This window comes from Protopterus annectens, chromosome 4.part0 (assembly GCF_019279795.1).
Source record: "Protopterus annectens isolate FY-2018-M chromosome 4.part0, PAN1.0, whole genome shotgun sequence".
Taxonomy (NCBI): domain Eukaryota; kingdom Metazoa; phylum Chordata; order Ceratodontiformes; family Protopteridae; genus Protopterus; species Protopterus annectens.
In genome coordinates, this window is record NC_056733.1 from 829,308,967 (window position 1) to 829,322,950 (window position 13,984).

At 40.7% G+C, this 13,984-nt stretch overlaps 1 protein-coding gene across 1 annotated transcript in view; it reads right to left on the reverse strand.

The window, feature by feature from the left end:
* The window catches only part of PPIL2 (peptidylprolyl isomerase like 2), a gene marked incomplete in the record, with an annotated part of 2,081,325 nt that overhangs the window by 1,936,724 nt on the left and 130,617 nt on the right, over positions 1-13,984 (reverse strand). Inside the window, 1 exon segment of the mRNA XM_044068775.1 lies at positions 11,673-11,724. Coding sequence (XP_043924710.1) covers positions 11,673-11,724 — 52 coding nt within the window.

Genomic DNA, 13,984 nt, shown 5'->3' on the forward strand with positions numbered 1-13,984 from the left:
AAGAGTTTGTGATCATTATAGTGGAGTCATCGGGAGTTCTTGGTATGACCATTGAGTGAACAACATCCATTGCAGTATCCGCATGTGCATACGAGCTAGTGGTATGGCTAGAATTGCTGCTGCCATCATGCCTAATACTTTTAGAACTTCCAATGCGGGTGCTTTGTTTTTTGATATGAGACTGCTGACATGTTGATGAAGAAGAAAGACTCTTGCTATTGGAAGTCTTAGTGTGGTGGTGGTGGTGACCAACTCTGCCCCGATAAAAACGATATGCTACGATGGCGACAAGGCAGATTTTTCTGAGTTGATGGTAATGCCCGGATGACTGCAGACTGACAGAGTGGACTCCCTGGCCTGAATGAGTTGATGCCTGGTGGTGGCGGTAAGGAGCCAATCATCTAAGTATGGAAACACCTGGAATCCTAGACGCCTCAGGTGAGCCGTGACCACTGTCATGAATTTGGTGAACACTCTGGGGGCTGTAGTGAGACCAAAGGGCAGGGCTCGAAACTGGTAATGATTGGCTCGCAGCCAGAAGTGCAGGTGATCCCTGGATGGTCTGGCCATTTTTATGTGGTGGTACGCTTCCTTGAGATCTACTGAGCACATCCAATTGTCTTTCCCTAAGAAGGGAAGTACAGACTGAAGCGTGACCATCCGAAACTTCTCTTTCTTTATGTATTTGTTCAGTCTGCTGAGGTCCAGTATGGGTATCCATCCAGTCCCCTGTCTTCTTTATAACCAAAAAGAATCTTGAGTAAGTTCCGGATCCTGTCTGGTCTGCTGGAACTAGCTGGATGACTCTTTCTTAGCAACATTTGGACCACTATTGTTGCCTGTTCTCTGTAACTGGGTGGAACGCCCAGGATTTTTCTTATGATGGGGGGCGGGGGATGGAATGAAGTACCCTCTGGAAATTATAGTATGTACCCAGCTGTTTTTTATTTTGAGCCAGGTGTCTGGGTACAAAGATAAGCGACCCCCGACTGCCTCCAGGGCAGGACAGTCGGGCCTCCACTCAGGAGCGCTGGTAGGGCTTCCCAGATAAGTGATCTCCATCCCCCTGGTGTTGCAGATCCCCTCTGTCATGACGGCAACATCTTCCATTAATTGCCCCCTCCTCTGCCCTTGGAGGGGGGTTCACCACGTGTGTCCAGAAAGGCTCCTTGGGCTTTTCAGAAACACATTTTTCCTCCCCTTTGACCTTTGTGGTAAGGTCAGGTAGGGGTGGAAAAACAGACCCTGATGGCAGACAGTCTTTCTGTCCTGTTCCTTCACTTTAGGCCCGAAAGGGGACGAGCCATCAAAGGGAGTGTTCACAAAGGATGACTTGAAGGGCTCCACAAAGGAACACAAGCGCATCCAGAAATGTCTAAGAGCAACTCCTGTACCTGCTGCCCTACTCATTCCATCAGCTGCATAAGATAAGAGATGCATGGATGAGTTGACACTATAATTAAGGGTAGCAAGCTGGGCAACAATTTTGTCGGAAACTCCTGCAGCTACTGTACCCTGAAGAGCATCTCCCAACTCCTTAAGGAGATCTCTTTGCAACCTAGTAAAATGGGTTAAATAGTTCAGCGAATGGAGAGCAAAGGTCGCTAAGTTAACATGCGCTTCCTATATCTATCCATAATCCTAGAGTCTCTGTTAGGAGGCTGGATAGACAAGGAAGTCTCAGACATTTCCTTTTTGTTGGCTCCCCCCACCACCATGGCATCAACTGGAACACCTTTTGTCAAAAATGATTTGTCAAGGGGGGCAGAAATTAATTTATTAGGCCTCCTAGGGACAGGCTCCATTGTATCTGGAGACTCCCATGCCCTTCGTGAGACCAGCTGAATCAGTTCATCAAAGGGCGGAGTCACCCAGGAGGTGGAGGGCTGAGACCCGAAAGCCTTCAGGAGAACTGACTCCTCCTCAGTAGGGTTTTTGGACTGCCAGTCACCCCTCTGCCTAAGGATCTCAAGTATCTCAGGGAAGGAGATATCCTCAGAGGGGGACTGTGGGGACCCTTCTGACTCATCCAAGTCAGTATCCGATGTTAGAGACTTCTGTGGGGAGTCTAGGTGTTTACTCTTACACAACCTCTTCCTGGAAACCTCATCAGTGGGGGCTTCTGGTGAGGTCACGGAAGAGCAGGGGCCACCCAATGGGGCTTCCTGAGGCTCTTGGTCTCTACATTTGGTGGGGATGTGCGATGCAGAAGCAGACACAGGCACTCTAGGGAAGGAGGAAAGCAGACCCAAGGTGGAGGATGTCCTAGGAGACCTGACTCTCCTCATGGCATCAAAAGCACCTCTGCTTCTATGCGAAGGAGCCGATAGATCTGAAGAAAGTCGACACCCCCGGCACAGGGACAGTGGGCTCCGAGCCTGAGGTAGAAGCCGAGCTCATCCAAGCCGAGGCCCCAAGAGGCAAAGTCGGAACCAACAAGTCGGTCCGACTGTCCTCCCCGGACCCGACCAGAGAGTGTCAGCTCCTAGAGTCCTCAATATGCACGGACATCAGAGTACATGGAGCCGAAGACACTGGAGCAGGCGTCGGCTCCGAGGGTTCCACTAACATCAGGTCTGCCTCCTCTGGCTCCGAAGGCCCAGCATAGCTCAGAGGAGGAATAGTTAGAGTCGGTGCAATGGCCTTCGGCTTCGAAGCCATTTGGGTCAAAGCCGATGACATTTTAACTAGTGCTGGTGCCGATAACAGTTTCTGTACCACATGGTCCACACCCAGATATGACAGGCTGATAGATGATCAAGAGGATCGTAATGAAGGTGGTACCGAATGGCGAATCGGACTCTTTGGCGCTTTGGACACCGGTTCCAAGACTGGGGACAGGCTCCAAAAAGTAAAGACCGTCGGCTCTGAAGGCAGTGGAGCTAAAGTCGAAGACTTCTTTGATTTCTTGGAGTCCAAAGTCCTGGAAGACTTTGAAGACCTGCTGGATCCATCCTGGTCACTCAAAGCTTCCTGAAACGAAGACTTCAACAAGCCTCTATTGATTAGTTTCCTCTTCCTTTCCTGCAGGACCCTAGTGGAGAAGGAATGACAAATGGCACAACTGTCTTGCAAATACAGAGCCCCTAGACAGTAAACACAATTAACGTGACTGTCTGTAACGGTCATTTTGTGGCCACACTTTGGGCACTTTTTGAAGCCAGACTTCAGGTGCTTATCCTGGTCAGCCATAATAATGCTAGAAAAAAATTACTGTTACTACCAAAAACTACAACAGAAGTCTGGAATAATTGCAGACTAAATCACACCAATGTGCATCTCCACACAAGCCTTAAATAAAGCAGGCTATATCACACACACGCACACACAAAATATAACAAGTATAAAAAAGAGGTATCACACAAGCAGACTATGCAAAAAAGAGATAGCTGCTGAGAAAGAACAACTTTATCTAAATTAAGTAATGTATACTGCAAATTTTAACAGTAATAAAGAACTAAGCCTTATCTAAAATACACACAGCAAATCTAAGTGACTAAGAAATGTGACAAAGTTCACTGAATAACATACGGCAAGCGGAAAAAAAAAATAAAAAATAACCTTATCTAGGTTATCTAAGGTTTACTGTACCAAGCCTAATCTTAAAAAGGCAGAAGGCCAAACAGACCACACCAAGTAGAAAAACTATTACTAAACTAGGCCTAAAAGAGGCCAACTACAAATCTATAAAGAACAGTAAATGGAAAAGGGAACATGCACTGAAAAGCTGTAAGAGCTTTATCAACAACACTAAATATCTAAATATTCTAACCTGTGCCCCTGCTCTACTCCTGACAAACTCCTCACCTATGGTCAATGCCCTTATCTCTACCGATGTATACCAATCATTACTCCTTCCATCTCTTTTGCTCTCTACCCATCACCTGCTACTTAACTTTACTAACTCAACTCCTGACACAAGGAATCTTCCTATTCACTCATTCTTACTTTTGCCACACGTGCAATAAATGGTAAATGTTTTATCATAAAACTAAGCTTATATCAACGTATGTTTTGATGATGATTGTAAAATATGTTATGATATCTAATGTTCGTTCACAAGAATCCTGCATTGACTGTACCATCTACACTGAAACAGTCATGTAGTTCAACCTGTTTTATTCTTTGTATATCATCTATTTGTCTAACATTATCATGCAACTGCATTGACACTTCACATTTGAGTTTATACTCTGTATATTTTTGTATTATTCTTTTATGTGGAGTTTTTCTCCCTGGGCCGCAGCTAAAAAAGGACAAGTGTCCAGTCGGACTTTCCCAGTAATCAAATGTAAAATAAAATAAATAAAATAAACTAGTAATTAGTTTTTTTAACAAGAGTTCAATGAAAAAACAGCTTATATGGCCCGAGCTAAATCAGAACCTCAGATCTGTTGCAGCGGCAAACTAGATCTGAGGTAATTCACAGGTGCATCATGGGATAGGGACTTGGCCTTGAGTATTTGAAGAACTCGAGCTTTGCAATTGCCATATCAGCGCCAAGGGATCGGCTCCAAATCCATCAGTAAAAAAATGAACGCAGAGATTGAACAACTTCACATTTAAAGTTATCAAGGTCTTACTACGTCTAAGCAATTCAGATCCTATATCCCAGCTCAAAAAATCGTTTCCTTAGTTACACTCACTTGCTCGCTCAATATTCCTGACAGAGTACTCTGTAGGGAATGTTTAAAGCCTGCCAACTCAAGACTCCCTCTCTTATGTTCCCAGTTACCTCTTTCTTCCCCATCATACTTAAAACATTTGCCATCTACCCGAGGGAAAATTCTTTGGAGTCTGCTTGGGGTATATAAGCAAACACCTCCAGAAAGAAATCCTAAACCTTCTGGACTTTGTTGCACGTTTGGGAGTCAAACATATGTCCTCCCATTGTTTATTTGTGAAATGCATATCTAACCTCTCTTCGCAATCTTTTCTGACCTCTTCTGATTGATTCCTACAGTTATTGTGCAATATTTTATGTGCTCCACTAGTTACCCTATTTTTAAAAGCTGCTTCTGTTCTAGATTCAGTTAAAAACTCAACCAGTGCAGGACTTTCATTTAGGATTCATCTATCCCTTTCTCTTGGTCTATATGTGGATATCAATCTGTGATTGGTAAGGCGATCATTAGCCTGCAGCCAAAATGTTTTTTGGCCTCTTCCCACTCCATTACCTTTCTCTAATTATTTGTTCCCAACACCTTAGTTCCTTTGCCAGCTTCCTCCAGTAAACTGCAGTCCCCTCTTGCCTATTTTCTTGACCCGTAATTGCAGTCATCTCTATAAGCAAAATCTCCTTTCTCCATTCCTGTGTTGGTTTAGTTCTTGGTATACTTTCTGCTACTTAATGAATATAATGTTCTGTATGACTTTTTATTTTCCACGTGTCCAAAATCCCATTTGTTCCTTTATTTCTTTAATTACCCCTACCTTCATTATCATCCCTTTCCACTTAGAACTGTAGCTTTCTGCTTGTGTTATATATAACAGCCTTAACTGTGTAGCTCTAAAATATTCCTTCAAAACAGGTAATCCCCTAATCCTCTTTGTTCTATCGGTAGGATCAGCTTATCTCACTTGATTCTTGCCCTCTTCACCTCCCATATAAAATCTTTCAACTATTTATGAATCACTATCCACAACTTCTCCTCTTGGTGATAAAAATATGCCTGACCTGTACATAAAATTAAAAGACTTAAAAAAATGTTTACTGCTGGTATCTTGCTATCTACTGTTGTATGCAAGAGCTTCCGGTTTTTCACTTTTTGTATTATCTTTTGTTTAGCATCTTCCTACATATTCGTAGCTGCTGTAACAGAATTGTTTTTAATACTCCTTAATACTTCATTATATCATTTCCCCATAAATGCAGGTATTACTAGCCCAAGTCACGTATGTGTACATAGTTTATAGTGACAGCCTTTTATTTTATCTTTAAAAATTTTATATCCAAAAAAAAAAAAAAAAAAAAAAAAAAAACAGGAACCGTCTCAGAATATTCCACAAGACTGTATGTCCTTTGCTGGTTCTATCAGATACAAAACAATACATCTACAAATAAAGCCAACTTTTCTTGAACAGCATAACAATTATATACTAATTTCTGTATCCCTTATTTTCTTTGCCAGTGGTTCTAAATAGAACACAAATAAAGGGAAAAGAGGTTCCTCTGTTAAGACACAATTTATCAGAGAAGAACCATCCCACTTTGATTTTTGTCCCTGATCCCTCATGTATCCTTCTAATTAACCTAATTATTGTAACCAGAAATGCAAATGCTTCCATTGCCCTACTCAAAATCCCAGCTTACTCTGTCAAATGCTTTAGCTGCATCAAGACCCACCAATAACTGAGATATTTTATTACATTATACCTGTCTGGGTCATCACTGTTCAAATATTTGCCTTTGTTCCAGAAAAGCACATTGGTCCATATCTAACAATTTTGGCATCTGCTTTGCTATTCTTTTAACCATTACAGACAAACGAGTTATAATCATGGTTTACAATTAATATAGGCCTATATGAAGCTGGATCAGCTGGGTCTTCATAGTCTTTAGGTATCACAGCCACCACAACTTTTTTTTTTCCAAGGTGCTGTCTCTCCACCTTTTAAAGTACTGTTAAACAAATCCTTGCAGACTATATAATCACTTTCTTCCCTCCTAGCTTCCAAACTTCCACTGAAATATCTATTGCTCAGACTTGCCTGAATATTGGTTACACATCACCATTTGTATCTCATCTCCTATCTTAACTATTACTTGGTGAGCCTCATCTTCTTCTTACCTTGGCATATTTAAGTTTTCCATAAATATTTCCTTTTGTGCTTTTTCCTGATTTCTTCACTTCTCTACTTGGTACAAATTTTCATAACATTTCTGAAATCTCTTACCTCCACTGGATCAATTATTATTTTTCTTGTTACAAGTTCCCCAAGTCTGGCAACAAACCTTTCTACTTTCTATTGGCTAAGTCATTGTGCCAAATGTTTTTGTGCTCTGGAGTTACCAAAAGCAGTTGCTTAACAGCAATCTTTATAAATTCATGTATATTATCCAGGTACTCACTTATTTTCTCTTTAGCAGTCTGCAATTACACTCCTTGTTCTGTAAGATTCCCCTTATTTTGTAATAAATCAATCTTGGTCACTCTCTAAATAATTCTTATCACTTCTTAACCAGATCTCTTTTTTCTTTTCTTTCTATCCTATTTTAAACTCCACTTTCATTTTATCCCAACTCACTAGCTATAACTCCTGGAGTACTTTTTATCTTCCCTAATAACTCTCAGATAAATTCCACTATCCATTCCTTAAATTTCTCTCTTTTAAACAGGTAGGCGGGTTAAATGCCAGTGTCTCATCTTTACTTTATTACCCCGAATTTTTATATTGGTAATTATTAGTACACAATCTGAAATAGTTAATGGATGTGTGCCAGTTCTCAATTAAATGTACATTTTCCTGTGGAATATAACTTCTGTCTAGTCTAGCCCAGTTGCTGTACCTTGGTGAATAGTATGTAAATTCTGTCAGAGTACCTACTACTGAATTCATATCTTTCATAACAAACATTTTTCATAAATTTCTTCAGAAATCCACCCTCTTTCATTATATTTTCTCTTCTACCCCCCCAAAGGATGCATCTTTGTTGTTGCAAATCAAATTCCAGTCACCACCCATAAGTAATATTCTCTGCTGAAAGCCGATTATTTCTCCCATTTTTAAGCTCCACAACAGCAGTTTTAGGTGGAGTATAAATACACCAAAGTAATTCTCATCCCTTGCAAGTAGCCCCCTAATACACAAATCTGCCATCATCTTTTTTCCTCTTCTATCATTACCAGAGCTCATCTAGCAAAGCTTAGATAAGCCTTTAAGGAGGCCGCTGTAGACTGCTCTTTAAATGTTTTATTAGCCTGGCAGATCGATTCAGTGCAAACTACACCCCCCCCCCCAAAGGGCCCATCTCAATACCAAAAGATTTCCAAATTCGGTAAAAATGGTCACACAGGTAAAAAATGCACTCTCCAAAGCTAAGAATACAGCATCCATGGGACCAGATGACATCCCAGGCTGTGTACTACATGAACTACAAAATGAACTGACACCTCACCTAAGTGTCATGTTTAATCATAGCCTCACCTTAGACTTCGTGCCCACTGAGTGGCGCACAGCTACAGTTATCCCAATCCACAAGGGGGGATCCACCTTGAATCCCATGAACTACCGGCCCATCAGTCTAACGAGCCTGATCTGCAAGGCCATGGAACTTATAAACAAAGACATTGGCAACCTTCAAACACTGGACCCACGCAGTCTGGGTTCATGAAGGGCCAATCTTGTTTCCTGAACCTGACTGACTTCTTTGAATCAGTCTCCAGAGCTGTGGACAAGGGTAAGGTGGTCCACACAACCTATATGGACCTCGCCAAGGCCTTCAACACCATCACCCACTCTGGAATCATAGATAAACTTACTAAGCTGGGCATTAATCCCTTCGTCACTCGATAGGTTGCCAACTTGCTTACTGACAGAACCCACACTGTAAAAGTAGACGACTCCAAATCCAGCTCCAGAAAAGTGACAAGTGGAGTACCTCAGGATTCAGTCCTGGGACCGCTCTTGTTTGGCATCTACTTCTCTGAAGTACAAGCCAACACTAAGGGACTCTGGCTAACAAAGTTCGCAGATGACTGCAAACTGGGAGCCATTACTGAATCCCCAAATGATGTGGATATTCTACAAAAGGGCCTTACAGAAACAGATGCTTGGTGCCAGAGCTATGGGCTCAAGTTCAATGCCAAGAAATGTATAGTTATCCCCTTTGGGAAAAAACATGTACCCTTGAATTACCACATAGGTGGCAGTACACTAAACACCGAAAGTGTGATAAGAGACATAGGGACTCAGGTGGACAGTGGTCTTCACCTTCGATAACCACATCACCACAACAGTCAGGAAATCCTTGTATGTGACACACCTCATCACTAAGGGCTTTTCATCCAGAAAAAAGGATGTCATTGTCCCACTGTACTCACCTTAGACCCATTTTAGAATACAACACCCAGTTTGGTATGTACCTCTCAAGACATCTGCAACAACTGGAAAGGCTGCAGAAATACCTCACTAAAAGAATCACAGGCCTAAAGCAGATGCCCTATGCTGACCATCTAAAAAACCTCCACCTATACTCTGTCACATATTGTCTACTCAGAGACAATCTCTGCTTAACATACAAGGCCATGTCAAACCCAGAGCTGCTGGATACGCTACCCTTAAAAAATCCCAATCCCTCCAACCCACACATTCCAGGTATCTAAACCTTGTCATCATACTGAACAAAACATGCTGGAGGGATAGGTTCCGGACCCAGAGACTCCCCAAACTCTGGAACAGACTGCCTATACATGTCAAGCAGAGCACCTCTTCAAAAGGAACCTTGATTATTGGATGGGAGACAGGAAATTCACCCCGGGGATCACGTCAGTCGCCCTGCTAGACAGGGGTCCAGGGAAGTAAATACTGTGGGAAGAAATAGCCAGAGAATTGTTACGGCTAGGCTTGTATAGGCCCTAGGGCCGATAGCCTAGTACCAACCTACGAACCTATTACATCTAGATTTCACAGGAAACTACAGGCCCATCCTGCACATCATTTTATGTATAATGTTAAGAAAACAGCATATGCACAACCAAAGACTCAATTAATACAGGATAAGCAGTACTTCCTGGAGTCCAGGTCTAAGACAAGTTGTTAAGAACTTTTATCTGTGGATTTTTAAAGATTCTCCCCTCGTGGCGAAGGAGTCAGGAAACTGCAGACTCGCATTATAGATTACCTTTTTGCTGCTTTGTTTCTCTAAATTGTTTTTACTTCTTATTGTTCACACTTTTTCAGTTGGGGTTTTACCTTGTATTTTTCTTTATTTTAGTACTGTGCATACCTTTCTAATGGTTTGTTTTATAGTCCTTGTTCTTGTTGCCTATTTGGCCATGACCATGCCTGAAAATGGTCTTTGGACCAGTGCAACAATCTGGTTAACAAACTGGGAGTAAATAATATATCAGACTGTGGTATTCGTTCTTCAAAACTGTAGGACAAATGTGGGGCATCTAACAACATCCAGTAACAGTGTATCTTACCCTTCCTGCAACACCCACCATCCACATCCATCACTTTATTATATGGGGTATCCAATAGGCTCCATTTACTTCTGTTTAAGGTACATACACTACCATGACTTGCATTTGCACTCTTACACATAGTTTTTGCACATCCCTCTGTTTCATGGACCAACTATACTTTATAAGCATAATACAAGATTATGAAAATTATCATAATTATTCAGAATATTTAGAATTCTCAGGAAAGAGAGATATAAAATAATACTATTATAAGCAATTAAGTTATCAAATTCTAAAGTAGTTAAATTATTAAATTCTAACCTTCAAGCATCAATACTTTTCTAAATAATGACAGCCAAATCTGACTTTATTTATTGTTCATCTTCATAATAGTTCCCATACTCCTCTTATTCTTCCAAACTAAATTACATTCCTTAACTTCATACCTTCACCATACAAACCTCTCATATACAATTACTACTTATTACCACTTTACACTATTTCCTCTGATTTATTCATTTATTTTCCTTAACATTTGCTTACCTGGGAAGTCCAACTTGGAAAGAGATGATTTTCAGCAGAGGCCCGGGGAGAAACGCTCCAGATGCAGGTCATTGTAATGTAGGAGGAAACTGGAGCACCTGGAGGAAACCCACACGAATGCAGGGAGAACATGCAGACTCCATACAGAAGGCATCAAAGCAGAGAATTAAACCATAGAGCTTCTTGCTGTAAGGCGACAACACTGACAGCTGCACCACTGCACTAATTATGTTATTAATGTCCTCCAGCCTACATAATTTTGCCACAGTACTTTCAGACAACACACCATTACTAATGTCTCTTTCTTAAAGATTCACAGCTATATACTAGGCTAACGACTACTAGGGCCTTTATAAGCCTTGTCATGCAACCCAAATGTGACTCAAGTTTTATGTTTTAGACATTTGTATAGGGGTGATTTTTGGTTATAACATGATTTACTGGTTGCATTTGTCCATCAGAGACAGAGGTGCAAGACAACAGGTGAATTTCTAATTTCCCATCCACTGGTATTACCTACCATAAATCTATGAATGTAATAAATACAACCTCATTACGTGTCCATCACATTACTGCCTATAATTATACTTTAGTACACAAGTCTACATCGTTCTCTCTTTTCTGCACAGATGGCACCAGAAATTTCCCTGTAAATTATATATTACTTGTCCTAGACAAACCACATCAGATTTGTTATCAGTTTGAACACACCAATATTCTATATTTTAACTGTAAATGTGTACTGGAGTTTCTCTCCTCCCTAGGTCCCACTGAATGTGGGCTATGCTTAAGCTCTCTTCAGTTAACAAATACAAAATATAATAAAATTCGTCAGAATTATCAAGCACTTATACAGCAGATTTATGTACACTGATGCAGAATCTCATCAAAAGCCATCCACAAAATGTAACTAAATGCGTCTTTTACAGTCACAGTTAAGAACAATCTCAGCCCATATGAAGTGTGTCATTACTGATGAGAAAATATGGCACTACCTACCTCTCCTGAGATGGGATTAGTTCCATATTTCTTTATCCAAGGCACAATATTCCTGCATGAAAATGAGGCAAGATATTAGTAGTCTAGTAGGGTAGGTATAACAATATACTATTTTAATGAAAACATTCATGTTGTCTATGTCATAAACACCAAAGCACATACAAATCGTTCTACATTATACTTGAGTTATGAAATCCAAAACTTTTGACACAGAGTGGAACTTAAAACTGTACACCTGTGACAGCATATACAACCTTATTTTGAATAACTATTTCTGATTTACCCTACCCTCTACCACCAGTCATGTCCTGGTAGGTTTACCCCAGGGGTCATCTCTGTGTCACTACTAGACAGAGGCACAGTAAACTAATTCTATTATGTAAGGGGGTCTTCACTGTGTCACTACTAGACAGAGGCACAGTATTCTAAATCTATTCTGTACACTTTTGTACCATTACATGGGGTGGCGAAAGCCACATCACTATGGCTAGGCTTATAAATTCCCCAGGGCAGATAGCCTAGTACCAAACTATGAAACTATGGTGTTGTTCCTCAGGCTCCATAGCAAGGCTAAGTGATGAAGATTATCCCAGTCCAGCATCAACCTGACAGCAAGGAAGGCTTTCCTTTGACCTTCCCTTTAATCCACACCTCCAATGTGCAATAATGTTAAGGAGGACATGTACCCATGCAATATCTGCTTGCACTGCCTCCACACTTTGACTTTCTACATTACAAAACCATGTTTCCACAAGAAGACACAGCAAGGGAGGACACAACCTCTTACTCTTCTGCAGGGAGAGGACCAGCTAGGGAAGGTCTAAAATGTTGACTTTAATGCACCAGAGATGCAAAAAAACATAATTAAATCAGTAAGTCAGTATCACAGGGTGCAGCAGGGTAATCTGTATTTTACTTACCATGACAAACTACACACCCTGCTTAATGTAGTATCCCCCAACTCAATTATTTTACAGTTGTAACATCCTTATTCAACTTGCCATAATGTCATTATACACTTACGCCTTATAAGTGAGTTCACTCAAGTTGGTCACCAACTTCTTGGGATCTGCACTGGAGTAACAGAGCTATATCCTGGAACTTGTTGTTGCATACTCTATGAGACTGACAAATGCTGTGTTTGTTAACTTTGCAATCTGTATTACATCTGTGATTATGTGAGGTATCACTAGCTATGCCAGGAGAAATAGGGCAGTGGATGTGTAACATATCCCGGCACAGCTACCTGGAGTTTTTGCTAGTTATGCCAGAAGTAGTAGGGCACTGGATGTGTAACATATGCCAGCATAGCTAGGTGGAGTTTTGTAAAGAATTATATGTCATTTATATATCAAACTGATCTGTACAGGTACTTGTGCTGAAAATGTACTTGCAAAGCTGCTTGCATTAAAAATGTACCAACAGTTGGTCCTGCTGGACAGAAAAGAAATGCAATACAGTCTGACATACAGGTTTAACTGACTGTTGAAATGAATATACTGTGACAAAGGATACTGGAAGATAATAGGCTAATCTCAGTCCAGCTAACTTTGAAAGATGGTCTGAAATTAAATTACCTGGTTTAGGCCATAAAGATTGCATCTCTCACAGTTCTGACTGCAGCCAGAGACAAAATGTCTGGGAAAACCAGGACTAGGAATCCCACTGTATTGTCCTTAGGGGGTGGACCAACTGCTAACCTAGAAGGACGGATGCTTTTGAAAGGGTTTTATAGCTTCCAGATGCTGTAACACACATCTTAGCAAAGCTCAATGTGTGTGTATGGTAACACACAGGTGCTAGATTCTAGTTCAGTTACTAGGAAAGGGTAGTGTGGGAACCAGAGTCAAATGACCAGATGTATGTGATGTCATTCTGTAATACAGCACTGAAATGATGTTTTAATACTATATGAGACAGAAGTCTCAAAGCAGTGTTTCTAAAACCTGACAAAGAAGGATGACCACTCACCCACTTAATCTTGCACTGCTTTATTAAGTAAGTAAGCAGGGAACAGTAATTCTTTAGATCAGTCAGGAAAATATTGTGAGATTAGTTAAGTACTGTTTTTCTGTATCTGTGTAAATCTGTCCATCTGTGTTATTTTTAATATTTCCTGTGATTGAAACTCTGGTGTTTATTGTAAATAGATATTTAGTATTTTCATGTTCTTTTATTATGTATTATTAAATATATTTAAACTTTGCAATGCAGCTGGCCTTTTAGAGAATAGTTTAATCTTTGAGAGTAATATATGTATTTAGTGACCACTCCTGAAAGTCTTGCTGCATTGGTCAAACACTACCATTTGT